This window comes from Nycticebus coucang, chromosome 7 (assembly GCF_027406575.1).
Source record: "Nycticebus coucang isolate mNycCou1 chromosome 7, mNycCou1.pri, whole genome shotgun sequence".
NCBI lineage: Eukaryota > Metazoa > Chordata > Mammalia > Primates > Lorisidae > Nycticebus > Nycticebus coucang.
Window position 1 is genome coordinate 61,328,833 of NC_069786.1, and position 27,605 is coordinate 61,356,437.

Consider the following 27,605-nt stretch of genomic DNA (forward strand, 5'->3'; position numbering starts at 1 on the left):
TAAGGAAGTTCATGCTTTATAAAGAAAAGAAAGGAAAAATCCAGAACCAGTGGATGTTGGATATTGTGAGTTTGAAGGCTGGGAGGCATTACCTTCATGGAACCACTCTAAATGAACATGGAATTGTGTGTTGTTAGTGAAGCTGGGCATTTGTGAACTGGACTTTTTTAATGGACCTCGTGTCTCAGAGTTGCAACCATGATACATTTTATATTGAGGATCAGAGGAACTCACTCCTATTTTTCCAGGCTGCATGGGTCCTAGAGTGCCTTCAAGCTCCAAAAAGGAGACCATAAAATCTGTCTGACATTGAATTCCCCGAAAAACCTGTGCTGGGATCTGCAGCACAGGAAAATAAACAGAATTTAAAAGACATTTTAGGATTGAGGAATAATCATTGCAAACTGGTTTAATTAACTTAAAATGATTATTTTTTTTCCTTTCCAATTACTTTGATAAGATTGTCACAGTGTGCTTGAGCATATAAATAATGTTTTTCTGGTTTACATTTGACTTGTAAAAAACTTAAATATGCTTTCAAGATGTTTTAAATAAGACCTTTCAAATCTATTACAAGCAGAGGTAGCTCCTTGCAAAAATTTTAAAGATTTGCTACATACTGGAAAGTTAGAAGTTAACTTCCCATGGTGGGGGCGGGGTGACTTACAATTTACAATAATCTTTTTTACTCATTATCTTTGTGTCTCAAAGTGGTCAAATGACTAAGCCAAGAAAAGACAGACATAGGCAAGATGTAACTGGAAGTTAGGTCTCCTGTTTTTAAGTCTAGTGTTTTTATTTCAGGAAATTTGTACCTAAATTTTGTGCTTTCATCTTTATCTCTTTTGTGCTAAACATAAAAGGAACTCTTATTAAGATGTGCAAAGAGAAGAGCCACCCATTTTCAAAAATTGAACTTTTAGCATGATTTCACATGGATCTAGGCACTGTACCACACAACACAGTAAATAAAAGAAAATCTCTATGCTAGAGGTTTTAGGGGTGATCAAGTTGTCATTCACACCCTTTTACGTTCCTATGGCCACTGAGACTGAGAAAGAGGAGGATAATGTAAGTAAAGAAGCCCAGGGTTCTGAAGAACAGACTAGAAATCCTATGTTGGTGAATAAGTCAAACAACAGAAATTTGTTTCCCTTAAAAATGGCTTAAAGTAATTTTTAAAGTTGGACACGCACAGTTAAAAGATAAAAAGCACATATCACTTCCATACATTCTAAAGATATGTTTCTTTCTTTTTTTTTTTAAAGACAGAGTCTTACTTTGTCATCCTTGGTAGAGCGTTGTGGCATCACAGCTCACAGCAACCTCTGGCTTCTGGGCTTAGGCGATTCTCTTGCCTCAGCCTCCCGAGTAGCTGGGACTACCAGTGCCCACCACAACACCCAGTTATTTTTTGTTGCAGTTTGGCTGGGGCCTGGTTCAAACCTGCTACCCATGGTATATGGGGCCAGTGCCCTATCCACTGAATCACAGGTGCCACCCCTAATGATATGCTTCAATCTAAAAGTTTGTATAATTTATAATGGAGAAATCTAAAAGCATTCCTATGAAAAGCAGATGAAAGAATACGCCCATGACTGACATTATTATTTAACAGTTTCTAAAAAAAGGAAGAGTTATAAGAATTGGAAAAGTAGAAGTCATTATTTGCAGATATATTACTGTTGACCTCAAATGAAACAAGAGAATCAAGTGAAAAACTATTATAAGTTATTTGAAAGATCTTATTTCAACAATTATATAATTATTTTAGGTTGTTGACTAACGTATTTTTCATTAACTTTTAAAGATTGTGTAGTAGTCTCTTTGAACTATATAAATCTTAAAAAAAATCTTAACTTTTAAAGATTGTGTAGTAGTCTCTTTGAACTATATAAATCTTAAAAAAAATCTTAACTTTTAAAGATTGTGTAGTAGTCTCTTTGAACTATATAAATCTTAAAAAGTTAATATGGAAAAATAAAAGTATTAGAATAATCTAAAATATTACTGTTTTAAGAAGAAAAGCAGAGAGGATAAATTTCGCCAGATATTAAGATCAATTATATATGTATAATAATTAAATCTGTGATATTAGTAGAAAAAGGAATGAATGAAACAAAATTATGTTCCAATTGAACCCAGCACACACTGGAATTTAGTATGTGGTAAAGGAAAGATTTTAAATGAAAGTGGAAAAAGAAAACTGATTATTCATGAAATGAGAAACCATTTAGAGCAATATAATATTGCTCACATCTCACACCAAATTAAATTCTAGATTGGGCAAATAAAACATAAAGATGAATGAACAAAGAAATAAGAAAAACTCAAACTATAAAACTGGAAAAAAATAAGAGGAAATATTTAATAGTCTTGAGGTAGCCTTCATAAACATGAGAAAACCAAGGAAAACCAAATATTGATAAATTCAACCAAATTGATATGAAAAATGTTTACATGACAAAAAAATCTAGAGACAAAAGCCCAAATAAGTAAAATATTTATACCACATGTGACAAAAATATTAAATTTCCTCAATATAAAAAGAGCTCCTATAAATCAATAAGTAAAGGTTATTAATTAAATACAATGAACCTCTTTAAGTTGACCACCCAAAGGATTACAGCAAACTGGTCAAAATACCAAGGTTGTCAACAGAAAGAACTAGGTTTACTATACTGATAAGTACGTGTGATGCATGTTTGGTCTGTGAAAATTTGACAAACTTAAGGACGTGGTCCATGTAAGGAGTGGTCAACTATGGAGCTTCCACTATAGTAAAATACAGATTCTAAACTCTCATTGTAATTAATCTATCTGTTCGAACAATAAATGTATTTACCTTACCTATTATAATTCAACTAAATGAGCAAACAGACAATAGGAGTAGAGTTTAAAAAAACTTGAGACTACAGACAGCACAGGAATGATTACTTTCTCATTAGAGAAAAAGCAGCAGAAACCTGGTGCCCCTCAAAGCAAGTCTAACTGTTTCACTGAATATTACAAAGGTTCTTCTACCCAGAGGTACATGGTTCACTGAAAACAAGGAGATGCAATGGATGGGCCTGGAAAGGGAATTGATTGAAAATTTGTATACAGGAAAGCTGGACACTTCACCTAGCCCTCTCCAACCCTGCAGGTGAGCAGAATGAAACACTTCTTCACAACTTACAGAGTAAAATCAACTCTTACTTTAGAGGTCAGAACATAGAAGTAGTAATCCACGTTGTGACTGAGTTTCCCTGTCAGACCACAAAAGCCCCTTTCAGTATATCCTGCAGTTGAGGTTTTCCTGTTAATAGTACCAAGGGGCTTAAACAACAAATGCATTTACTCAAAATTTCTTAGGGCAAGGGAGCCTGGATTCAGATTGCTGGGTGCACACATCCCCACTTCCATACCAGTGCAACTGTATCTGCTAAGCACTGCCAGAAAGGGGCTCAGGTGATGGTGGAGGGCAGGTACAAAGCTACCATGGAAATGGTTGCAGCAGACTCTGTGAAGATGGAGTCTGAAGGTAGTGAAAATGAAGGGACTTGGTAAGCTGGGATGGGTCAGGTCGACAGCAGAAAGGGAGTGAAGGCTGCCCATAGTTGTGAGAAGTAGAGTATTCCAAATGCAACATATGTCAGAAATGGCAGTTGGTTTTTATGTAAGTAAAGTTTATAACCCAGAGGCTGCCTATTTTCCTTTGACGTCACTTCTACTGTATCTTAGGCTTTTCCAGTTTATTTATTGGTCTTTAACTTTGTACATGATCAGGAAATCCACAATGCTCACATGATCCAGAACATCTTGTCACCGTGACACTGTATGTGGTAGCAGGAAGCTGGAGATCTAAACGTTCATCTCTGAGGAGAGGAGTTGTAACTTCAGGAGGGCACATCGCTGGGGACTGCTGGGTGGCATAGAGAAGCCACAGCTTCTGCAAGAATTTTACTTAAACGTTTCAAAACATCATTTTGGGTTTTGGTTTTCAAAGGAGGACTTTGAATCAGTGAGGAGCTTACATCAGATGATGCAAGTTTCTTTGTTTGGAACTCTTAATTTACTAACTTCAAGATGATTAAATCAAACTAACACTGTATGTTATTTATGCTGAAAAGACATTATCTTTGTTAGTAGATGCATCATCTTTAATCAAGCACACTACTAGAAAAATATTTGAAGTGCCAGTCTGATTGATAGTGGGTATGATTATTTCTGTTTATGGAGTATATAATTATGACTCTATCCTCAGGTTTAATTATTTCTTTTTAGAGACATGAATTGTTTTTGACATTTTACACAATTAATACATGTTATATATCGACTTAACAGCTAGATAACTACTCTGGGCCTCAGTTTCCCTATTTAAGAAACTGGGATAATAAAGTGAAATCATATAAGTTACGAGGATTAAATAAATTAAAAGGCATTAAGGGCACAACAATTCATAGCTTAGCAAAGGTTAGTTGTTATTAATATTATGAATGAAAATCTTTATTATTGGTTGATTAACTATATCTCATGGGGAGGCCTTTGAAAAGAGAAACCATAATGTAAATATTTTTAAAGAGTATATGTGAAGAGTTTGGGACAGGAGGTAGGAAGGGCCTTTGGTAAGCCACTGCTTAGTCCACTTAATCATAGTGGTATTGATGTGGTGTTGGGGAGTGGGGTAAGACTCCCAACTCACTTATTAGTTCTTAACATCGAGGAGAACTTGCTAATTGATTATCTGTGAGGGTAAAAGAGAGGCTGAAGATAACATGTGGTTTGGCTTTGTAGGACGACTACCCCACCAGACCCCATAGAGAATTCAGGAAGAAGCAGAGGACAAGAGGAGAAAGATAATGAATGCGTGCAGATAGATGTGTCAGAGTAAATATTATCTAGAAAGAAACAGAAATGGGGGTTGGAATTTCAGGAAAGAATTAGAGGTTAAAAGTCTTTATGTGCTGAAAGTCATAATCTTTCAAAGAACGCATATAGAACTTTATAGTTAAATTAATAGGACTATCTTTTTAAACTTGGCCAATGAGAAATGTTTCTTACTAATAAATTAATAATGCTTGAAGGGAATTAAATTCTCCCAAGAAATGGGCCAAGTGAATCATTCCTACTAGCAGAATTTATTGGGAAAAGTTAAACTACCTATTAGACAGCTTCCATGGGAGTACGTCTAGGGAGAGATCAGAAATGGATATGAAATGACGATCATTTGTAGTTATCCAGTTCCTTGCTCTCAAAGTTCTTTTAATTTTATCTGATTCTCTCCACAAGTGCTCCTGCTAAAATTCAAGGTGTGTACACATTAGCAAGGCACCGTCTCATTGTTTTCATCACCACCACTTATAAGCAATCACCTTCAGAGTGTCATGTGGGAATTCTTTGATTAGTTCAACACAATATACCAAACAGGCCTGTGCCCTGTTGCAAAATATGGAGCAAAGAGCTCTGCTGCTTTCCAGATAGATGACATTTTCTAAAGATGTAAAATAAGAGATAAAATCTATAGCAAAATAGAGATAATGATAGGACACATCTTCATAGGATTGTTAAAGAAATAATACTTTGTAATTAAAAAAGACATTTGTCATGAAGTTTGGAATGTACAGATTAGGAAGGCAGTCAGTAGAGCCAGACTACTTAGATGCAAAATCCAGTGTGGCCACTTCAAGCTATGTTAACTTGGGAAAGTAACACCTTCTCTTCGCCTTGGCTTCCCCATCTGCAGAATCAGAATATTATTGTTTGTAACACATAGAATTTGGAAGATTAGATGAATTAACCCATCTGAAGCGCTTTTAGTAGCATTTGTACATACAAAGCATTAAATCCTAGGATTAGTAATTTTCATTATTATGTAAGGCTCTTAATTTGTGGCATCCCCACAGTGAGTGCTCAGAAAGTGGTAGGCATCGTATGGTGCCCCTGACGCTACTGCTACTAACCACCTAGCTTCGTTACTGGGGATGCCAATGTCAATAATAAAGGTGAAGAACTAAGACAGGAACCATGAGATCTGAGAGTTTGCTGACAGTTAGAAATACACATTAGGATCAGAAAGAGTCCCTGAGCTGCTTTTGCTCACCTCAATAGAGCAGCTGGTGGGTTTTCTAATGAGCCCTTGGATAAGGGGGAAAAGAATTCCACAGCTGTAAACATCAAGCCTCGCCTTGCAACCTGTGCTGTTTGTTAAGTATAAATCACCTGTGGTTAATAAACATTTCAGGAGGGTTGAATCTTTTACTGGAGTTTGTTTTGAACACATCAGCACTGTAGGAGATTTTAGAACCAATTGTGAAGTTGTTATGACAGATGCTCAGATGAATTTTCTCAGGGATGAAATGTGTGCAAAAATCACTAACCACCATAAAAATATGAGTTTTTTCAATACATTTTCAATAGATACTTGCTGAAGTATGGATTTAGTTCATTGTGTGGTCAACAGCAGCATCTGTTGCATAGTGTACGTAGTTACAGAATAACCTGGCATATTTAGTTTTTTATGTGAAGATAGTATCTTTTGGCCTTCTGAAAATTTTAAGAAGATTTAAATGCTGAATCTCAAAGCCAGTCTAATACACACAATTGCTTATTGCAACTAATGTATTTATACTGAATCAGTCAGACAGGAAATCTTTAGGAGCGCTGAACTGAGAATTAGGAAATTTGGTCACTAGTGTCAGCTTTGTTGGTAAGTAGCTGTGCTATCTAAGGAAAATTATTTAAACTGAGACTTCAGTTTCCTAATGTTTAGAATAAAGGCTACTAGACATTCCTTAAGGTCCATTCTAGCTGCAGAAGGTGAAAATATCAAACTTCCTATTATGGATAGCGTTTTAGAGCAGTATTAAAATTCATCTCTATTCATGAAAGGCCAGTCATAGAAATTGAATGTCATTCCTGGTCTATTAAAAGCTACTTGGTAGCATATTTCTTATCAATTTAAAGGGTTAAGCACATTTGGCTCATGGGATTATGAGCATGTATGTGGGAGGAAGGTGAGTAGAATTCGGACAGACCCAGGCTTGTTAAAAATGATAAAGAGAATGAATGCACACATATGGTGATCATCGATTCATACTGGCGAATGTTAGAGCTAAAAATAAAGTGCTGTATGATTGCTAGGAAACAGCTCGAGATAGTGCTTGAAGCATCTTGTTTTGCTGGAGACTGTGAAGCCTTGTGCAGTGGAGTAACACAGATGACAGAGAACCGGGAGACTGTCATTTTGCCTCAGTGCCTCCCCATGGTTTGGAATGAAAAAATAGGCTGCAAGTCAGAGAGAGTCCACAATTGGCAATGTTCCTCTGACGACTTACCCCAGGGTAATCAGATTCGGAGCAGACCTACACCTAACTCTTTGCATGGTAAATATCTTATTAGCTACTGGGATATTCAACAACTGATTTAAAAATGGAAATGCATTTTACTGTCTCTGTGAGTATGTAGCAGAATGAATATAGTAAATGGGTTCATTTAATATCATTTAGTCACGTGCACTCCAGTAAGGACTTAAAGTGCATTCTCAAAAAAATTTCCCCCCTAAAAATTGATTGACCTCCCGGAGACATTTCTTTATTGGATTGTTAATAAGCTAAGAGTTGAGACCTGTCAATTATAGATTGTTTCACTATTTCTTACCTTGAGGTCCTTCACTTTCAGGAAAAAGAAGCTTTCTGCCTGTGGTATAGGACACCTCTCTCTCTGTGTCTTCCCTCACCACTGTCCACATTTCTAGGAGCTCCCCCACTCTTTTCTATGAGCCATTCCTCATTGTTGCATTTATTGTAGTTTTTTTTTTTAACAGAACAACTGCATAATTATGTCTGCATTAGTGAAACTCGATACTCAAAATCAAGGTTTTAATCACAGAAATATATAGAATGTCAACCTGCCTCTTTTAAAAATTATTTCCTAAAAATTATTCAGTATACTTACATCAACAATCAGGAAATCTAGCCAGCACCAGGCATTGGTGAAGTACGTTTGAAATCCGTAAGCTACCCATTTGAGAAGCATTTCCAGAATGAAGATATAGGTGAAGACCTTGTCAGCATATTCTAGCATGGTTTTGATAGTCTTCCGTTGTTCAATGTATATATCTTCAAATGCCTGAGAATCAAGGATATTTTATTTTACTTGAATGGCTTGCCTCCTTTACATATTTGAAAAAAAACTCCTTAGCATAATATGGAGTACAAAGCAATTTATTTATTTATTTATTTATTTATTTTCTTTTGAGACAGAGCCTCAAGCTGTCGCACTGGCTAGAGTACTGTGGCAGCACAGCTCACAGCAACCTCCAACTTCTGGGCTTACGCAATTCTCTTGCCTCAGCCTCCCAAGTAGCTGGGACTACAGGTACCTGCCACAACGCCCGGTTATTTTTTGGTTGTAGTTGTCATTGTTGTTTGGCAGGCCTGGGCTGGATTTGAACCTGCCAGCTCTGGTGTATGTGGCTGGTGCCTTAGCTGCTTGAGATACAGGCGCTGAACCACAAAGGGATGTTTTTATAAATATTGTTATTTCACACAAGCAATGACCATCAGACAAAATTTAAAGGCTAAAAGTAACTGTGAAAAATGTTGGCGAGAAAATGCCAACGTGTTTATTGATATGGTATATGCTTTCCCCCTACTTTTCATCCAAAAGTCTCTGGGCAATTACTGCTACGAACACATGCTTTTAGTAGAGTAATATGAACTTGGAAATAATTAGAATTTCTTTAATGAGGGATAGGGTTGACCTATTCCAACATTACCATCTGTGATTTCCTGGACGATCTGGCTTATTTTGCAAGAATAAGTTGATTATACATGAAGAAAACAAAAAATACTTTTCGTCCATAAATGTTAATATAATTATTAGGAAATACTGGATGGCATTCAACAGGGTAAGTAACATAGTTACAGAATGTCTCTGCAAATGGTTGTCTCAGTGAGGAAAACATCTGTTAGATAAACACCAGATGAGAAATTCCATCTGGCTGTTTCATGGTTCTGATTTGTTCTGGACTGAATTCTGCACAGAACCCCGGATGCCAAGATCAGAAAGGCACAGATATGCCTCCTTTTTTGATTCTTAAACTAAGTGTGTGCTCTCTGATATCTCTGGAGAATCAACTATTACCCTAGAACCTGGTTTTTGCCAACATGCGTTTCACTTACCAAAGCACCGCTGCTGAGAAGAATCATGAAGACAATGAAAGTCTCAAACCAGTTGTGTTCAACAATGCTGTAGCAGGTTTTCCGAAGATTCCACCAGATCTTCCCTTTGCCTTCTTCCGTACTTACTTGACAGAATGGAAACTTTTTAATACATCCTAAAAGAAAATGTCAAATACAATAAGTTATAAAAATACGTTTTCATCTTAAATTGGCAAAAAATAAACTTGCTTGTTCCAGCCCCATCCCAGTCCCAGTTCATCACTTTCCCTAGTTATCTTCAGCATCTCTCCTATAGCATAACTCATTCCCAGACTTACCTACTCGGCAAGCATCTTAGAATTCAAGGAGATACTTCACATACATTTATTTAGGGGAAAACAGTTTCCTCTTTCAACACCAGAAAGGATCTCATTACCTCAAGGCCCCTGCTGGAAACAGGGTCCAGGTCCATCACTTAGGTTTGGGGCCAACTACGTTTGTGTTGTTTATTCCTACTTTGATGTGATCCTGGATTGCTACTCCCTTTCCATGCACGGTCCTGCTGTCTTCCCAGGTGTCAGGCACTGTCAGTTTCCCAAGCTAATTTATTTTCAGCCTCAGTGCTTTTCTTAGTCACACCTATGACTCATCTTGTCAGTCAGGGCCTCTTGTTCCTTTTCCTCTCCCTCCAAGCTCTCATGTTATTTCTAACTTCCATCCACTCTCCTGTTCTGACACTGAACGGCTAGTGATTAGATTAAATGCAATCACATCGAATTAATAAGTATTTATTGATTTGTGTGCAAGACAGTGCTGGCCGCTGTGAGAATAGCTATTACTCTCCTTGCAACACAGCTACGTGTCACAACAGCTCTGGCCACGGCACAGATTAACCACATTTGAAACTGTAAGGGATGAATGTAATTAGTGCAGGATCTCTAAATCAAATTACACCATTGCCAATGAGTTCTGAAGGGATTGCAATATCAATGACATGACATTCCAGAATGCCATTTATCTCATAGGGTCAGTTTCCTCACATTCTGGCGGATCAAAAGAAAACAAGACATGTCACATCATCTTAATCGTCCAGGCACAGTCACAGTGGTAGTATAATCCAGAAATATAGATAGATTAGCTTTTAAAAGAAAAGAGCGAAACAAAGACGATACACACGCCTTCACCACCTGCTTCAAATATTTTCCTTAAATGAGCTATGTTCGGTCTCTGTAAAGAACTCTGGGAGATCACATTTAACCACCTTAGAACTTTTTACCTTCAGTAAAACAGGCTTCTGGTTTCAGATCTTCCTCGGGTTCAATTTCAGCTTGTTCACCTTCTCTGGGTGGAGCAACATCAACTGTGCTTCCTTCAGATGAGCTGGTTGCATTTAATTTCTGGAAACAGAATCCCATTTCAAAGATGTAATTTTTCTCCCCTTTTACTCAATTAATTGGGAAACACTTACAGTGTGAGAAATGATAAAATATGGTACCATTTTGATGAATAATTGAATATATTTAAAGTCCTACTATTCATGTGGCTACCGATCTGATTCAGACAAGAAAGGTTAGACAGCATTCATTGTAGGTATTTTGGAAAGTATGGATTACACTGATTAACTTGTTTATGATCTCTATTTTGTTTATGAAAATAATCTTATACATTAATACTCAGGCCAAAGCAAAAATAGCTTGATAAAGGGAGTATGCTGACAGCTACTAATTATATTAAAATGCATCAGATCAAATTGTAATTTCCACCTCTTCAGATGGAAATTTTTAGGAGGCAAAGTGTAGTACCAGTTGTTTCTAAGTACTGTCCATGTTTCTGTAATTTTAGAAAGGAAGAGCAGCACATTAACATTAGTCACAGTCATTATAGTTCAACTTTGAGCTATATTTTTCACTGCCTTACATAATTTTCTTCTTAATTTACTAGCAGAAAAATGATGGATCTCGCTCTTTCCCTCTCTGTCTCTTTTTTTTTCCCTTGAACTGTATGACTGAGTTCAATACTTGCCAAAGAATTTTAAATGAAATGGAAATTTCTCCTTAAATGGCATTATCCATAATCTGTATAGACTTTCATTAGGAGCACACTGTGGATTTAACATGTGATCGGGCTGTGGATTTTTCCTTTAAATGAATCATTGTGACATGCCACGTGGCTAGAGAAGCCTCTCGAATGTTACAAGAATAAATATCCAATAAGTCCTCTGAGATCACTTGGGAAGACATTAGGAATCTGCAATGTTTTATGAAAATTGAAGCCAACACATGACGTACAGCACAGACTGGATGATGTAAAGTTTTCAGAATGAAAGAACAGGGCATGGATAGATTAATGGTTTCAAAGCCCCCATTAACTTTAGTAGCTAAGTGTTAGGGTCACTTTGCCCTAGTCAACGTGTTATTTTTAAAAAGACCTAAATGACTCCCTCATATTGGTCACATTGAAGAAATTTTGTTTCAAATTCCTGATGTGTCAAAGTCATAACACAAATATAATTTAATAATTTATAAGATGAACTCATTGAAGAATAGTAGTATCTGGATGATTTTTTCTGTGATGTTACTTTGAAGGTGATATTGACCCTCTCTAATTAAATATATTGTAAAAATTACTTTAAGTCAAAATATAATTTTATATTGTACCTTCTAGTGTGAGGTATGCTAAAGAGAAAACCTAGCTCATCATTTTTGACTCATGGTTCTTAGGATAGTAATAGTACAAGAATTTTTACCATTAAATTCCTCTACATTTTGGAGAGATGAGAAAGCCAAAACATTTCTCCTAGGATTCTAATTCTTCTTCCAGTCAAAATATTTTAATTACTTTAAGAAAAAGAACATATGAAAGATACTTCTGGGTAGAATTGTAGCAACTTCCGGTATAACTAAGAAAATCCTGGGTAATTGTTTGGTCTCAGAAACTAACTTTTCCCTTCCAGTTTCACTGGTAGTTAATGGGTTGGACACCATGACCTCTGATAAGTGACAGTAATAACATTCACTGCATAAATAACACTAGTAAGAAACCAGGTCATTTGGAGGTTAACTATAAAATGCTTCCTGTTTCTTCCAAGCTCAATAACTTCTGAAATAGGTCATGGTTCACCTTCTCCGTGAAGCCCTTCTTACTTTATTTCTCCATACTAAATTTTACAGAACATCTAGTTTGTTATATTTATTTCCTTTTACCAAATACATGTATATATTTACGTACATACACATATATAAAGACATATATACGAGGTACACACACACATGCTAAAAGATCCAGTGTATCATAAGTAGGTAATAGAGAATAGTTACACTGAGTTCATGAAGAGTGAATAAGAGTAAATGAATGACTGAATGTGTATATATATATATATATATATTTTTTTTTTTTTGAGACAGAGTCTCACTTTGTCACCCTTGGTAGGGTGCTGTGGCTCACAGCATAGCTCTCAGCACCCTCAAATTCTTGGGCTCAAGCAATCCTCTTGCCTCAGTCTCCTACATAGCTGGGACTACAGGTGCCTGCCACATGCCCAGCTATTTTTTAGAGACGGGGTGTTGCTCTTCATCAGGCTGGTCTTGAACTCGTGCCTCAGCCTCCCAGAGTGTTAGGATTACAGGCCTGAGCCCCCATCCACAGCAATTTTTCTATTATTCTTATAGAGAGAATTTTTGTATTTAGATAATTTCACCTCTACATTTTAATTTATATTTCAATTCTAGTCCTGATAGAAGTTTATCCAATTGTATTAAAAAAAGAACATTTTTATTGAATAGAAATTATTTAATAATATTTAATGATAAAGGCACATTTCTAAAGTGCTTCTCTAAAATATTAGCAGACATTCAATAAGGAAATATGAGGGGAAAAATTAAATGAGTATATATGCCTACATTCCTACAGACACATATATATACTTTCCCATTGGAAAACTTTAAAAAATATACTCACCCTTCACTTCTCATCTTATCACTGTTAATATAATTATAAAATGTTTAATTTTTACACTATCATTGTCTGCCATATATTTTGCAGATGTCTTATATTTCAATAAAAATACTGCTTAAAACAATCCTTCACAGTATAAGTAATAATCGTCACTAACTTGAATGGCAATTGGATCGATTGTTTACCAAGTTTGGACCTCCGAATATATTTTTGTTCTTGGTATGGTCTTTAGATTAAACCATTTGTGAATGTGATTATCACATCTGCATATAAATAATCTCAATATTCTAACGGCCATGGAGGTTATGCATTTACACATCTTAAAGTAGAGAGGGACCGTGTTCATTTAGTTCCGCTCTCTTCCCCTGCCATCATGAGGCACAACAGGTCTTTTGAAACCAGACAAAGAAAAAAAACCCTCTCTACTTTCTGCTGTTCTCCAAGGAGTGGAGCCCATTTACGTGGAGAATGCTTTACTATTGTCCAAGCTTTTTAACCTTAGGCTTTGGAAAGCATCTCAAGGAATGTTCAGAAGGGGTCTTACAAGCAAAGTGTTTTCAAGTCCAGAGACCCTTGTGAACCAAAGCTTAGACGGTAAGATAACCTAGTGTTCATTTTACTAAAAAGTGTTTTATGGGAGGCTTCCTTCCCTATGAAGGTTGACATAAAGACAACTGTCCCAAGATGGAAAATCTAGTTTAATCATTATTTACTATTATTTGTCAGAAATGGTGCTACATTATTTTTCAATTCCACAGGCCACGTTTTTATCATAGGAAAGTAAATACCTTTTATTCTATGAGGTTCTGAAGCTATTGTATCAACTATATTATATTTCTAAAGTTGTGAATTTGCCTACATTTAAAAATTAAAATGTGAATTGCGTTCTTATTAAATGACATCAACTTACCCATAGAACACTTGCCTGATAGGCTTGCTTTAGTCACTGGATAGATAAAAAAGTTTATTGCTATATTTTCAAATCACTAATTTACACCCTGGAAAACTATTTAAGCATTAGAAATTTTACACATTTATATAACATATATTTATAGTAATTCTATACGCTGATGCAATCGAAATAATCTAAACATTTTAAAAGTAAGTTCAACACTTCGGCATTCGCACTCTAGTAAAGTGTAGTTTTTGACATTTTATCATAGCCATACCAAAAGGACTTCCAAATTTAAAAGCAAGTAAACAATGATAAATATAAAGAACAACTTACTTTCTTTATATTGCCATAGCTGTGATACTACAATGATATTAAAAAAAGCAAAGAAACCTGAAACAAAATTTACCATATTAAAAAACTTGATGACTATACTAACTAACCAAAATTAATACTGTTCTGAAGTACTTGGAAAAATATCATTGAGAATATAAGCATAACATTTGAAAGCTTGCATATAAAAACACATAGTACAAGTTCAAACTTGTTTTCTTGTACTATTTTCTCCCTATCCTTCTAATATTGTATGGCACTTAGAAGTTAGATTCTTCCATCCCTTGTAGAAATTACTTAGTCTACAGAGGGATGATGGCTTATGCTCTACAAATGCACGCTGGAAAGCAGGTTTTAAGATGCAACATTCTCCAGGCTTAAATCAGCCGCAGAAAACATGCCTGGCTGTAGCAGAAGCCCGGCGCAATGCTGTGGAAGCCGCACGTTGATCCAAGAACCATGTTCTCAAAGACATGGTACCTGAATCTGAAGTTTTCAAGGAGGTTCACTTACAAATACCACTCAGAAGAATGGGTTACCTCAACATGAGAAATGATATAATTAGCACCCAAAAGGTCAGGAGACCACTTCCCCTCCCCCATAACATGGCCCCATATGATGAATATTGGTCTGGATTTTTATCCAATTAAATAATAAAATTTATTTTTCAGAGACAGAAGAGAATGTTAGCAACTGGCCTACTTCCACTGAAATGCGCTCACATTTCATTTATTTTCAATCAGCTATCAAATGTTTGACTCTCACAAACTGCCATATGACTCAAGAGGCAAAATAATAGATTCAGCCATTACAGATTGCCTTTAAAATCTAGCCATTTTTTTAAAAAAAAAAATTATGGATCTTTTGTCTTGCTAAAAGAGGGAAAGTCTTTTGGTCAGACATACTATCAGGGCCTTAGTCTGATCTTTTGGCTATGCATATCCATATCTTGACTTACAACATTTTACTTGACGAGCAGGTGGCCACATAATGAGGCCATTTGTTTGCTTGTCCAAGGTAGGAAGAACAAGACTAAAACCGATAGCCTTTTTGTTTTTTTTTGGACCACTTATCTGATAATTAAAAATATAAACCACCACCATATGTTAAATGTACAACATCCTGGTGCTCTTTTTATTTAAAATAGCCTTAATCAAAACATCATATGTGAAACTGTAAATAATTATGTTGTAGTTGAAGAGCAGGGTAAAAGGGCATCACGATGGCCAAAGGAAGGCCATTTAGCTTGAGAAGGGACACAAAAATCTCCATGTGAGCTAGGCTTAATTGGATTTTATCTCAGCAGAGGCACACTAAAGCACCACAGTTCTTGAAAGGTTAAGATGGGTGTAAAATGGCTGTTCATACACCCGTCTGTGTATCTGAAAGAGCTGCGTTGCATTCAATGTCACTTGGAAGACGCTGGCAGTGTCATGGAGAAGTTGAAAGCTAGAGCCATTCTCTCACTGCTTTTCCAGATTCTGAAAGTGGAGAACAGCACTTTGTCTAGAAAGGCACAGGCTGGGAACCTTAGCCAAGCATCTACTTTCAAAGTTTCCATTAAGATTTTGAAAAGGAGGGAATTTTGTCATAAACATAATAGAAATAACGATTTGCTGGTACCATGGCATTCTATTCTGCTTGTGAAGAAAAATAAATCAGATTTTCTTTAATGGCTAATAATGTTTATTCCTTAAACTAAAAAAGTCAGTGGTAAGAAAAAACTGTATAAATCATCAGGGACTATATTATTTTCTATTTTTCATTAATTTAATTCCAGAATTTTTTGTCTTCTACAGCTAAAAGAGTATGTATAACTTAAACCATGCCAAACTCTAATTAGATATACTTTGTCACCAAAAGTCTTAAAAACTGCCCAATATTTATGAACTTTCCACTTTGGCTCCCAGAATCTGCACTATGCTTGAGATGATATCAACAGGAGAAAGCTGAGTCAAGAAAATAAACTAAAAGCTCAATCTACCCATAAACCTACAATAACATTGAGAGATGCCCTTTACTCTTTATAAAGCTATAGTTAATAATTAATACCAAAAAATAGTAAACTTTCCAAGTCTCATTTTTGCCTGCTCAGTTTTAGGTAGAATATTTAAGAAGAAATTAATGTACATCATGGAAATTCAAATCAAAAGTGGCTACACTAGACCAATTACTTAATGATCAAGATGCAGTGAACATTTTCTACTCCATCTCATGATACTTTCTTCAATTGCTTTACAGTGATGACTACTGTTTTGCAGACCCTTGACTTAGGTTTCCTAAGCTACATGAAAATCCAAGATATGTGGTGCCCAAACGCATACAGACTATGGCCCTTCAGCCCCAAAACTCATGAATACCCTACTCTTTTTATAGAGCCTTTCCCCCAAAACATGATAGCAGATACTTCCACATGAATTGGATAGATTAGAAATTATATTCACAGATCTGAAAATAATAAACTGAAAATGGTAGAACTATCAGAAAAAAACAAAAAAATACTGCAAGGCATATTTTGGTAATACAATTTACTTATAAGGGCTGAATCAACAACAAAAGGTGTGGTCTTAAAATAAAAGCAGAGAAATAAAAAAAGTGCATGCTCTCTTAAGTCCTTGACTATATTGAACTTTAAACATTCCTATCATGTTTTAAAATAGATATTATAAATCTTACAGCGCAAACAATTACTGATTTTAAAAGACTGAAAGTCTAAACTAGAAAGCTCATTAGCATAATTAAATGTGATGTTGGGACTGCCCATCTCGCCTGACCATGCTGTGATGGGTCACACGATTTAGCAGAGAGCAGCTGGGCAAATCTAGCACGTCCTTGCCACGGCAGGGGAAGGAACAGCTGAGTAGCATGCAGGCCAGTCAAAATTCATTTAGAAAGTGTACATGTACAACTTGCTTGGGTAACCTGGGTAAAAGTGGTGGCACGAGCCTCTGGCTGGTTAAAAAACACCAGAGCTGCATTCTTGATGACTCCAGCTTGATTTTATCCCTGTGAGAAGTAAGAATGGTAAGCAGTGAAGGTCATAGTATGATATTGCTCGATTGTGTTTGGAATTCAACTTCAAATAGCATTTATTTTATATCCTTCACTTAGGAACACAAACCAATAATCTTTTCAGAACTCAATTGTAAAAATCAATAGTTATAAAAAAATTCAGAAATTATGATTATGTGAACTTTTAAAATATAAAAGCAGACAAAATTCTACATTAGAGCTTGTCTAAAGTTTAGTATCATTCCAAGTTTTGCCAAGATAAAAAATATCACTATTTTGAAATCCATGCTTTCAATTTTCTTCCATTTTTTCATGCAAAAGTTTACATTTGTTTCCACATTAATCTGCTTATGTTACTGATATCTAATACCCAGATATAATATACACACATAATATATATTATATAATATATAAAATAATAGAAATTCTCAATTTTGTCTCTAAAAATTTCTAGGTATCATTTCTCTTTAGCTGCATCAGTCAGTTACACACTCTCATGAAAATAAATGGAAGGAATTGAGTAGCTACAGTTTTGAAATGCCACCCAAATTAATGATTAATTGTCTGCTTCCTTTTAAAACAGAAATTTCAAGCAATTTGTTTTTTCAGTGAAAAATATACAACTCCTGTGGGTTTAACTTACATGAGTGCTCACTTTATCAGCAAAGAGAAAGGATACTCTGTACTCTCCAAAGCAGAGCTCAATGTTCTTTTGCTACTTGTGATGAAGAAACACGAACCGAAATGTCACTTTATGAAGATGTTATTTTTTAATGTGCGTATTTATTTGTGTGATAGTTATTTAAAAAGAATAGCTCCGTCTATATAAATATGCACCTGAAATGTGACCAGCGTTCAATACTGGCAATTTTTGAAAATTTCCAATCAAAATTGCATTTTGCTAGAATTTATCTAAATCTCTGTATAGTACTAGAGCACTCTGATATTTGCTTTTATTAAAAAACTGACTACTTTTTATCTTGTGTGTGAGCATATATAAGAATTGCTCTATTTTGTGTGTGTGCGTGTGTGTGTGTGTGTGTGTGTGTATGTAGGGGTTGGTACTTACTTTACCAAATCATCCACAAAAAATTTACTGCTGAATTTAATAAAACTGTGAAAAATAATTTGAAATTTTATTCTAGATTTATAAGATACATCATTTTACATTTAATTTGATGATTCCCTCCACTAAACTGCTGTACATTTTAAGGAATTTCATTACATTCTGTAGTTGATTCCATATATTCAAAATTAGCTTGATGGAGGACAGGATGGTTATAAAAATCACCCACAAAGAAACTTTTGTTCAGGCAACAAAATATTTTGCAGAACTTGATAATGAGGGAGAAATTACATCTCATTCTTCCAAATTTATAATGTTTAAGCCATTTAAAAGATATGACCATGAGGTAGCATTCTTCTAAGCAGTTATTTGAAATGTTTGTGGATATTATGAAATTTTTGAAGTATTCCGGGAATGAACTATTTGGCAGAAGGAAATTAAGATATTTACTCTGTATAGACATGATGTGATACAACCTATAGAATTAATCTAGCTAAAGTTTTCTTCTTCTTTTTTTTTTTTTTACCTCCTATTTACCTCTTTTTGACCCCAAGCTATGTATGCTACTTTGTTGCTCATCTTCCTTTATTTTCACTTAATGATTACTTCTTTCGTGAGCTCCTCCATATGCAGGGAATCTTATGATTATGAAATCTGTGTTATCAAATCCATTTTTAAATCCTGACCTCTCAGCTAGGCTCTGCTTCCCAGCAATGCTACTTCTATTTCAGTATATTCTAGTTGAACTCCTCTTCCCACATGAACTTGAAAACTCTTTTTAAAAAGACTTCAGACAATGGCATTGCCGTTTTCCCAATTTCCCAGATTCTCTACAGCCTTGTCAAAGTCCCATTTAATCTCAGTTCTGGTTACGTATTCCAATGACCAGAATTTTGCCACCTCATTGCTATCAAAGGGGTACTATCATATTCTCCATGATACTTTTTCTTATCTTTCACTCTAAACTCTTTTACTCTTTGGTATCAAATAAATGTTCACAAGACATCACTTTCCTATTGCCTTCCCCTGTTTTAGAGCAACAACAGGTCCTTACTGACTATACAGCCAAATTTAAACTCTTTGCCTTAATTTAAAGCTTTATAGTCCGAGACAACCTTACACATCCAAATATATTTTCCACTATTATCTTCACCGGTACTTGAGTCATGCCGATCGGTTTCACTCCCTCCGCTCACCACTAAGCTCACTCTCAGTTCTGGTTCTCTTTTAGTAAGTTACTTGTTTTCTGTTCATCTATATATGACCTGAACTTTGAGGCCTGTTTCAATATTGTCTTTCCCATTTAGCAATTGCTTTTGCTCTTCTTAACAGGTAAAATATAACATCCTACAGGATTTAATAGGTTTTTAATGATTTCATAAGTTAGTGTTACCCTACTCGAAGATGCTGAGATTTCCCTGAAGGGAAATTATGTAATAGAGCTCTGCTTTAACTCCTTCTTATCCCTAGTCCCCAGGAGAGTGGCTTCACACAAAGGGTTCAATAAATGCTTGTTAATTAATTGATGTTTCTTCTTAAATAAGTCTATGTCAGGTAATAAAAAATAAAATCAGACGTGATTCTAAGTTTACAGAATGAACAACATAAATTAGAATTGAACTCAGGAAGCACACTTTGAGTGGAATTCAGAGTAAGAATCTTACTACCTCATTTCACGTGTATTTTTTGTCTTTTTCAAGATATTTTCCATTTTACTATTATATTTCAGCAACTCTGAAGTGCTTTCAAAATCAGGAAGCTATATGTAATAACATTGTCAGCTATAAGGATTTCAGATCAAATGTTGGTACAGTTCTTAAAAAATAGAAAGTTCCAAGATATGCTCACAAAATCAGCCATTACTGGTCTGATTCCCATGGTATTGACAATGTACCCTCAGGCTAAAACATATCTTTTATAATTCCATCTGTGCCAGACTTTCTTCCCACTAGCATATTAAAAGTCCATACAGAAATAATAGTAAAACATTTTATTCTTGTTCTCCACAACACAGAATCGAAAAATTAATACCTTTAAGCCACTATTATGGAACCTTATGAATTCTAATCATATAGGAGGAACAGCTTCTTTTCCTTCCTTCCTTATTTTTTTCTTTCTTTCTTTTTCTAATTTAAACAACTAGTAAGGGCAGGTTTTCCATCTACAGTGTAATTATAGCCCTCAAGTGGAGCTTTTCCAAGTACTTTAGTATTTTCAAGTTAATCTGGAAGACTTTATGGACTAGCTCATCCTTGACTGGGCAAAATGTAATCAGTACTACTTGTACGTTCCTAATACGTAAAACACTTTCATAAATGAAACACTCTGTCATAGTGAATACAACTTTCAAAGGTTAACGGAAACTATATGAAACTGTCCCATTAAAACATTAAAAAGATCATAGCAAAACCTAACATATTGTGGACAATAAGGAGGTGACATTTTCAGAGGGACGAATAAAATACAGTTCATTGATTTTTCAAAAGAACATAATGTCGTTCAGTAGTTTAGTAGAATGCATTAAATATGATTTTTTGAAGGCCACATTTTTTAACCACATGTTTTCAAACTAGCAAGAAAACGAATGTATTAATTGTTCAGAACAATATTTTTCTGTAGAAAGTTGGAATTTCTGTAAACAGATCTCCCCCTAAAGAGTATCTCATGATTTCCCAACATCACTATGTATGACTTTCAATATTACTTTTTAATAATGCATATAAACACATAAAAATACTAAATGACCATAGTGTATAGTTACTGCATGAAATACAACAAAAACTTTAAAAGCATTCTTACCTCTTTGCTTTCTTCTAGCTCTGACTCACTGCTGAACTCCTCAGTATTTAAGTTTTCAAAGTCAGACTCCCCAACAGCAATTGGCACTGTTACAGTGAGGCTGGGGTTGTTTATGAATGACATATAATCATTTTCATCAATTACATATTTTTCAACACTGCTTCCAGTACCTACACCACTGGTGGTTCCATTCCCATCTTTAAGATAGTTAAGTTCTTTGCTTATTTCAATTCCAGTATTGTTGGACATGCAGCTATCTATTTTGTTGCCTTCATGGATTTCTATAACTTTTGGCTTTCTAAAAAAGGCTCTTTGGAAACACTCCCGCATCTTATTTTTCACATAATCGATTCCCTTTTGCATTCTTCCTACGGCAATCTGGAGATTGTTCATTTCGTTATCATCGTCAGTAGCAGCAAGGTTGTCTGAGCTAAATGAACTCAACAATAAGGCCAGAAAGAGGTTCAGAACCTAAAAGGAAAATAAGTGTATTAATATGGAAATACACATTAAAATAACAACCTACACGGGGAACTCATGGATCTGTGCTAAAATTACTTCAAGCATGCCTCCTGAGTGCTTACTGTATTTCAGACAATATGTATCAATCACACACGATTTAAAGGACCTGATATCCTATTCAAAGGGCAAAATGGTAAAACAAGAAAAGATGCTTCTAAGTTTTAAAACCAGTGATAAGCCAAAACCCCAACTTTATGGTTTTGCCAATGAGAAAAAAAGAGATATCATCTTAATTATTTTACTTCCTCTTGTCAGTTTGTCTAGGGAATTTCTACCTTCCTGTGTAAATAATGAATTCATTTATCATTACTGTCTAATGAAAAGTGCAAAAGTAACATACTTGAAATATAAATTCCTCTGGTCCAATAGCCATAAACTTTTATCACAGCAGAAGTTCCTTAATGCAAATTATATAAGATTTAACACATTTAACATCAAATACACTTGGGAATTTATGTGTTCAAATAGCTCAACAGATGGAGAAAAATCTAAAATTATTCTAGGGTTTAGGCTAGACCCGTATAATGTAAGTTGCTTTTCTCTTTCTTTTATTTTGTGGAAAAACATGAGGAAATCTTAAAACTTTTTTCGGATATGTGATAAAAGTACCCAATTAACTGATAAATTATGATTAATTCATAAGTAATTCATTGCTTCTGAGGTAAAAGAAAATTTATTTGTAATAATATTTTTAGCTTGAAAGGTAGTTACTGAGCTTCAGGTTATGTTACTTGACAGGAAGATATGTGCAAGTGAAAACCCCCAGTTTGTTTCCTTATTTGTGTGTCACATTTTTTTCAAACTCTAGAACTGCCCAATTTACTATCCTGGAAAAAATACTGCATGTTCATGGGTATCGCACTAGCATTCTTTTGAGCAATTTCTCTTGGAATGCGCCCCTGAAAGGGAAGGCCCAGAATGATGGCATAAAGAAATGCTTTCCCTACACACGACAGAGAAATTGAAGCATCAAATCACCTGTACACCTGAAACGCTGCACTCTGGGAGGCTGAGACAGGAGGAGGATCACTTGAGCTTGGGAGTTTAAGAGGAGGCTGATGGCTCCGCACTTGTAGCTCAAGCAGCTAAGGCGCCAGCCATATACACCAGAGCTGGCAAGTTCAAATCCAGCCTGGGCCTGCCAAACAACAATAACAACTACAACTCCCCCTCCCCAAAAGCCAGACTTTGTGGCAGGTGCCTGTAGTCCCAGCTACTTGGGAGGCTGAGGCAAGAGAATCGCTTAAGCCCAAGAGTTTGAGGTTGCTGTGAGCTGTGATGCCACAGCACTCTACCGAGGGCAACAGCTTGAGACTCTGTCTCAAAAAAAAAAGAGAAGCTTGAACAAGAGCAATACCCCATCTGTACCTAAAATAGAAAAAATTAGCCAGGCATGCTCATGCATGTCTATCGATACTTAGAAGGCTGAGGCAACAGGGTGGCTTGAGCCCAGGAGTCAGAGGTTGCTGTGAGCTGTAATGATGACACTGCACTCTACCCGGGATAATAGAGTGAGATTCTGTCTCAAAAACAAACAAACCCCTCCCACACACAGAAATATACAAATTATGCCTTTACATTAGTGGTGGTGGTGGGGGGGGTTGTTTGTTTTTTTGAGACAGAGTCTCTCACTATGTCACCCTTGGTAGAGTGCCATGGTGTCACAGCTCATAGCAACCTCAAACTCTTGGGGTTAAGCCATTCTCTTGCCTCAGCCTTCCTGGTAGCTGGGACAACAGGTGTCCGCCACAATGCCCAGCTATTTTTTAGTTGCAGTTGTCATTGTTGATTTTACCTGGCCCTGGCTGGGTTCGAACCTGCCAGCTTCAGTGTATGTAGCCGACGCCCTACCCACTGAGCTACAGGCACCACCCTCCGTTAGTGTTTTTAAATCACAATTAAAAGTTAAGTCTTTTAAATATGGACAGTTTCCACAAATATAAATAATTTGAACTGTAATAATGTATTTTCCTTTAATAGTAAAAATTCAGGGAAGAAAATATTTAGTACTCTTCAAAGTTACTTGGATAATTACAATACATAGTTAAAATATAATGCTTTATTTCATTGAAATTTGTCTTCAAAATTTGGTAGTATGCAATCTATGCCACCTCTGAGTAAGTGAGCCAGTATGAACTATGAACATGTAAAGACCAATTTTCATATAAAACAGTTACCTTTTGATTTGGTAGAGATCATTATCTTATAAAAACAATATGAGGACAAAGTTAGTCTTGGTGATAAAAACATATTTTCTTTGAAGAAGAAAAAAAAGGAAAATCTCATATTTATGTCCACCAAGCATTCAGAGAGTCACCTCATTTAACCCTAACATCAACCACAGGATTTCAGTTTTGTCATTCATTCCAGTGTCATCAATGAGGAACCTGAGGATCAGAGAAGTGAAGCAACTTGCTCATGCTCAGAGATATTCATCAGGCTGCTTCCTAGCTACCGTCTGATCTCATTCTAATTTACGAGCATCTGTAATACATACATACCACTAGGTTTCCAATGACCATGACCAACATGAAAACAATAAGGCACATGGTTTGGCCAGCGACCTCCATGCAGTCCCACATGGTCTCTATCCACTCTCCACACAGCACGCGGAACACAATCAGGAAAGAGTGGAAGAAGTCGTTCATGTGCCAACGCGGGAGCTCACAGTCACTGGAGATTTTGCAGACACATTCTTTGTAGCTCTTACCAAAGAGCTGCATGCCGACCACGGCAAAAATGAAGACGATGATGGCCAACACCAGCGTGAGGTTTCCCAGAGCCCCCACCGAGTTACCAATGATCTTAATTAGCATATTTAGTGTAGGCCAGGATTTTGCCAACTTGAAAACCCGAAGCTGTAATCAATTGGAAAGATATTCTTAGTAGTAATCATGATATAATTTTAGAAATTAGATATTATTACTATGACATGTTGTAGAAACACAGCCAAAGAAAAGGAATGTAAAAACCCCGAATATACTAAACTAATTCAGTTTCAAACACAAAAATGGTAGTGTTAATAATATTGAAATTGCAAATCAGATCATAACACTGTTAAAATGCAAAAATAAAAATGGTAAAAATTTTAGAAATAGGCAGCCCCTGTGGCTCAAAGGAGTAGGGCCCTGGCCCCATATGCCAGAGGTGGCGGGTTCAAACCCAGTCCTGGCCAAAAACTGAAAAAAAAAAAAAAAAAAAAAAAAAATTTTAGAAATAATAAATAAAACATACTAGTTCACCAAAAGATATACTCATGAAAACAAATTAATATTTTGATTGGAGACATTTTTAAATTTAGCAAATAATGTCACTTCAGATTCTATTTTACAGAGTAAAAAAATATTAAAAGCATCAATGATATGTTTATAATGGGCCATTATAAAATGAAAGTAAAATAATCTAATTTGACACAAAAACGTATAGAAAGTCTTCCCTTCAATTTGAAAAAAATACATTTTACTTGATTTCCAATAATATTTTATATACTTTAAAATAAATTTTTTTCTAAAATTTCAAAAATTTGTTATACAATTGTTTAAGATGCTATTAATGTTAAATAATTTTCCACATATTGCTTTAAAGTAGTCAAAACTAATATAAACAGGATTAATAAAAAGCTAAAATTAACTGGAGCCTAAGTTTTTATTTGCATTTCTTAATAGACTATAAGGCCAAAATAAATTTCATAAATTGAAAATATAATTTTACAAAGTACATGTGTGTTTTTTAATGTACTTAGCTATTTAATCATAATAAGACGTCTTAATCTTTTCATCATTCTTAGAAAATGATTTCAACACTTCTATCATTCCTAGAAAATTTAGCTCTAAAGAGAATGTTTATATATTTTCTTAGGCTATCACAGATTGACGTAAATTTAAAATATCATTAAAATTATTAATAATATAATATACATTTGTTCAATTTCAAAAATAAATGTTAGGTCGGTGAGAGACAGGACATTAACATAGCCATGGCTGATACCAGTCTGAATGATCGCAGCACAGACAATCCTTCCACATTTGATAAACCAAGCTCCATTAAACTTAGGCTGACAATAATTCCATCAAAGATATTCCAGCCCTCTTGGAAATAGTAGTAGGGATCCATAGCAATGATCTTGAGAACCATTTCTGCTGTGAAGATCCCAGTGAAGACCTAAAATAAAATAGAGATCAGTACTCCTTGAAAACCACTGAAAAACTTCAGTGCTGCAAGAATTTATAAAGAATATTAAACAGTCACGAAAAAAACATCTAAAATTTAAAGTCACAAAATGTGACAAATCAATTCAAGTTTAGCATATTTCCCCCCAGGAAAGTATTTTGTTAAGTGGATTTGGCTTATTTAATGAATCTGCTGGATTTTCAGGAAAAGGACTAATTTTAAGACATTTCATTGTCTATGTTTTACCTCTGATACAGAATAATAGCTGCTAAATTCTTGCCCTTTCTGGTATATTATTCCTCCGCCATAATCACAACCAAATATATTTTTTGTATATGATTGCATCAGGGATAAATCTACATTTTTTTTTTGTAAAGATAGTTACAATTTTATTTATTTCTGAAATGTGTAATCTTGTAAGCTCTGTTTGATTAGCTAAAATTTTATACATTTTTTTTTCTCAAGGCAAATAATTTGTTTTACTTATTTCTTATTTTTTATGATTTCTGGTTCCTTACTGATTCCTGATTTTTTGCTAAAGTTGTCCTATTTTTTTGAAATGTTTTTCTAAATTTTGACGTTAACATTTAATTATTTAATTTTATACTTTTATAAAACAAGCAAAGTTATGCTTTTATTGCTGAGTAAAGCTTTGGATACATCCCATAATTTTAATTGGTAATAGTCTCAGTGTTGTATTTTCAAAATGATTTATAATTTTCACTCCCTTTTTATTTTTTGAAATGTTTTTTACTAAGTTATTTGTACATAGATAATGAATACATTTATGCCATTATGGGATTCAATGTGTTGATTATTTATACAAATTGGAGTGCTTACATCCTACTAATTAACATAGCCTTCACCTCATTTATCCAATTACAGTGTTAAGACATTTGTGTTCTACACATGATAGATCCAACTTGTACTTGCAATATGCTCCATAAGTGTGGTCCCCCTATTAACCCTCCCTCTATTGACCCACCCCACTCCCTTCCCCTTCTCCTCTTCTTCCCTCCTTTTTCCTAGGCTATAGTTGTGATTCATCTTTCATATGAAAGTGTGAGTGATTATAAATTGGTTTCATAGTACCCTGTTTCCCCGAAAATAAGACAGTGTCTTATATTAAGGTGTGCTCCCAAAGATGCGCTAGGTCTTATTTTCAGGGGACATCTTATCCTTCCTGTAAGTAGGTCTTATTTTCGGAGGATGTCTTATTTTCAGGGAAACGGGGTAGTACTGAGTACATTGGATATCTTTTTTTCCATCCCTGAGATACTTTACTAAGAAGAATATTTTCCAGCTCCATGTAAACATATAAAGAAGTAAAGTCTCCATTTATTTTATTTTATTTTATTTTTTGCAGTTTTTGGCCGGGGCTGGGTTTGAACCCACCACCTCTGATATACGAGACCGGCACCCTACCCCTTTGAGCCACAGGGATGCATTTGGAAGGAAGTTTGGAGAATACTCAGGGATCTAAATGTACACCTGCCGTTTGATCCTGCAATTCCTCTACTAGGTGTATATCCAAAAGACCAAAAATCATTTGGCAATGAAGATATTTGCCCCAGATTGTTCATTGCAGCTCAATTCATAATTGCCAAGTCATGGAAGAAGCCTAAGAGTCCATCGACCCATGAGTGGATTAATAAATTATGGTATATGTATACTATGGAATACTATGCATCATTAAAAAAATCTACATATTATT

General features: G+C 35.2%; 1 protein-coding gene across 2 annotated transcripts in view; it reads right to left on the reverse strand.

The window, feature by feature from the left end:
• Positions 1-27,605, reverse strand: part of LOC128590488 (sodium channel protein type 3 subunit alpha) — a 111,338-nt gene that overhangs the window by 13,425 nt on the left and 70,308 nt on the right. For both annotated transcript variants that reach the window (XM_053597809.1, XM_053597808.1), the window contains 6 exons: positions 25,709-25,882; positions 24,223-24,579; positions 21,200-21,670; positions 10,420-10,540; positions 9,165-9,319; positions 7,936-8,109 (listed from right to left, as the gene is read on the reverse strand). In XM_053597809.1, coding sequence (XP_053453784.1) covers positions 7,936-8,109; positions 9,165-9,319; positions 10,420-10,540; positions 21,200-21,670; positions 24,223-24,579; positions 25,709-25,882 — 1,452 coding nt within the window. The remainder of the gene's footprint in view (positions 1-7,935; positions 8,110-9,164; positions 9,320-10,419; positions 10,541-21,199; positions 21,671-24,222; positions 24,580-25,708; positions 25,883-27,605) is intronic.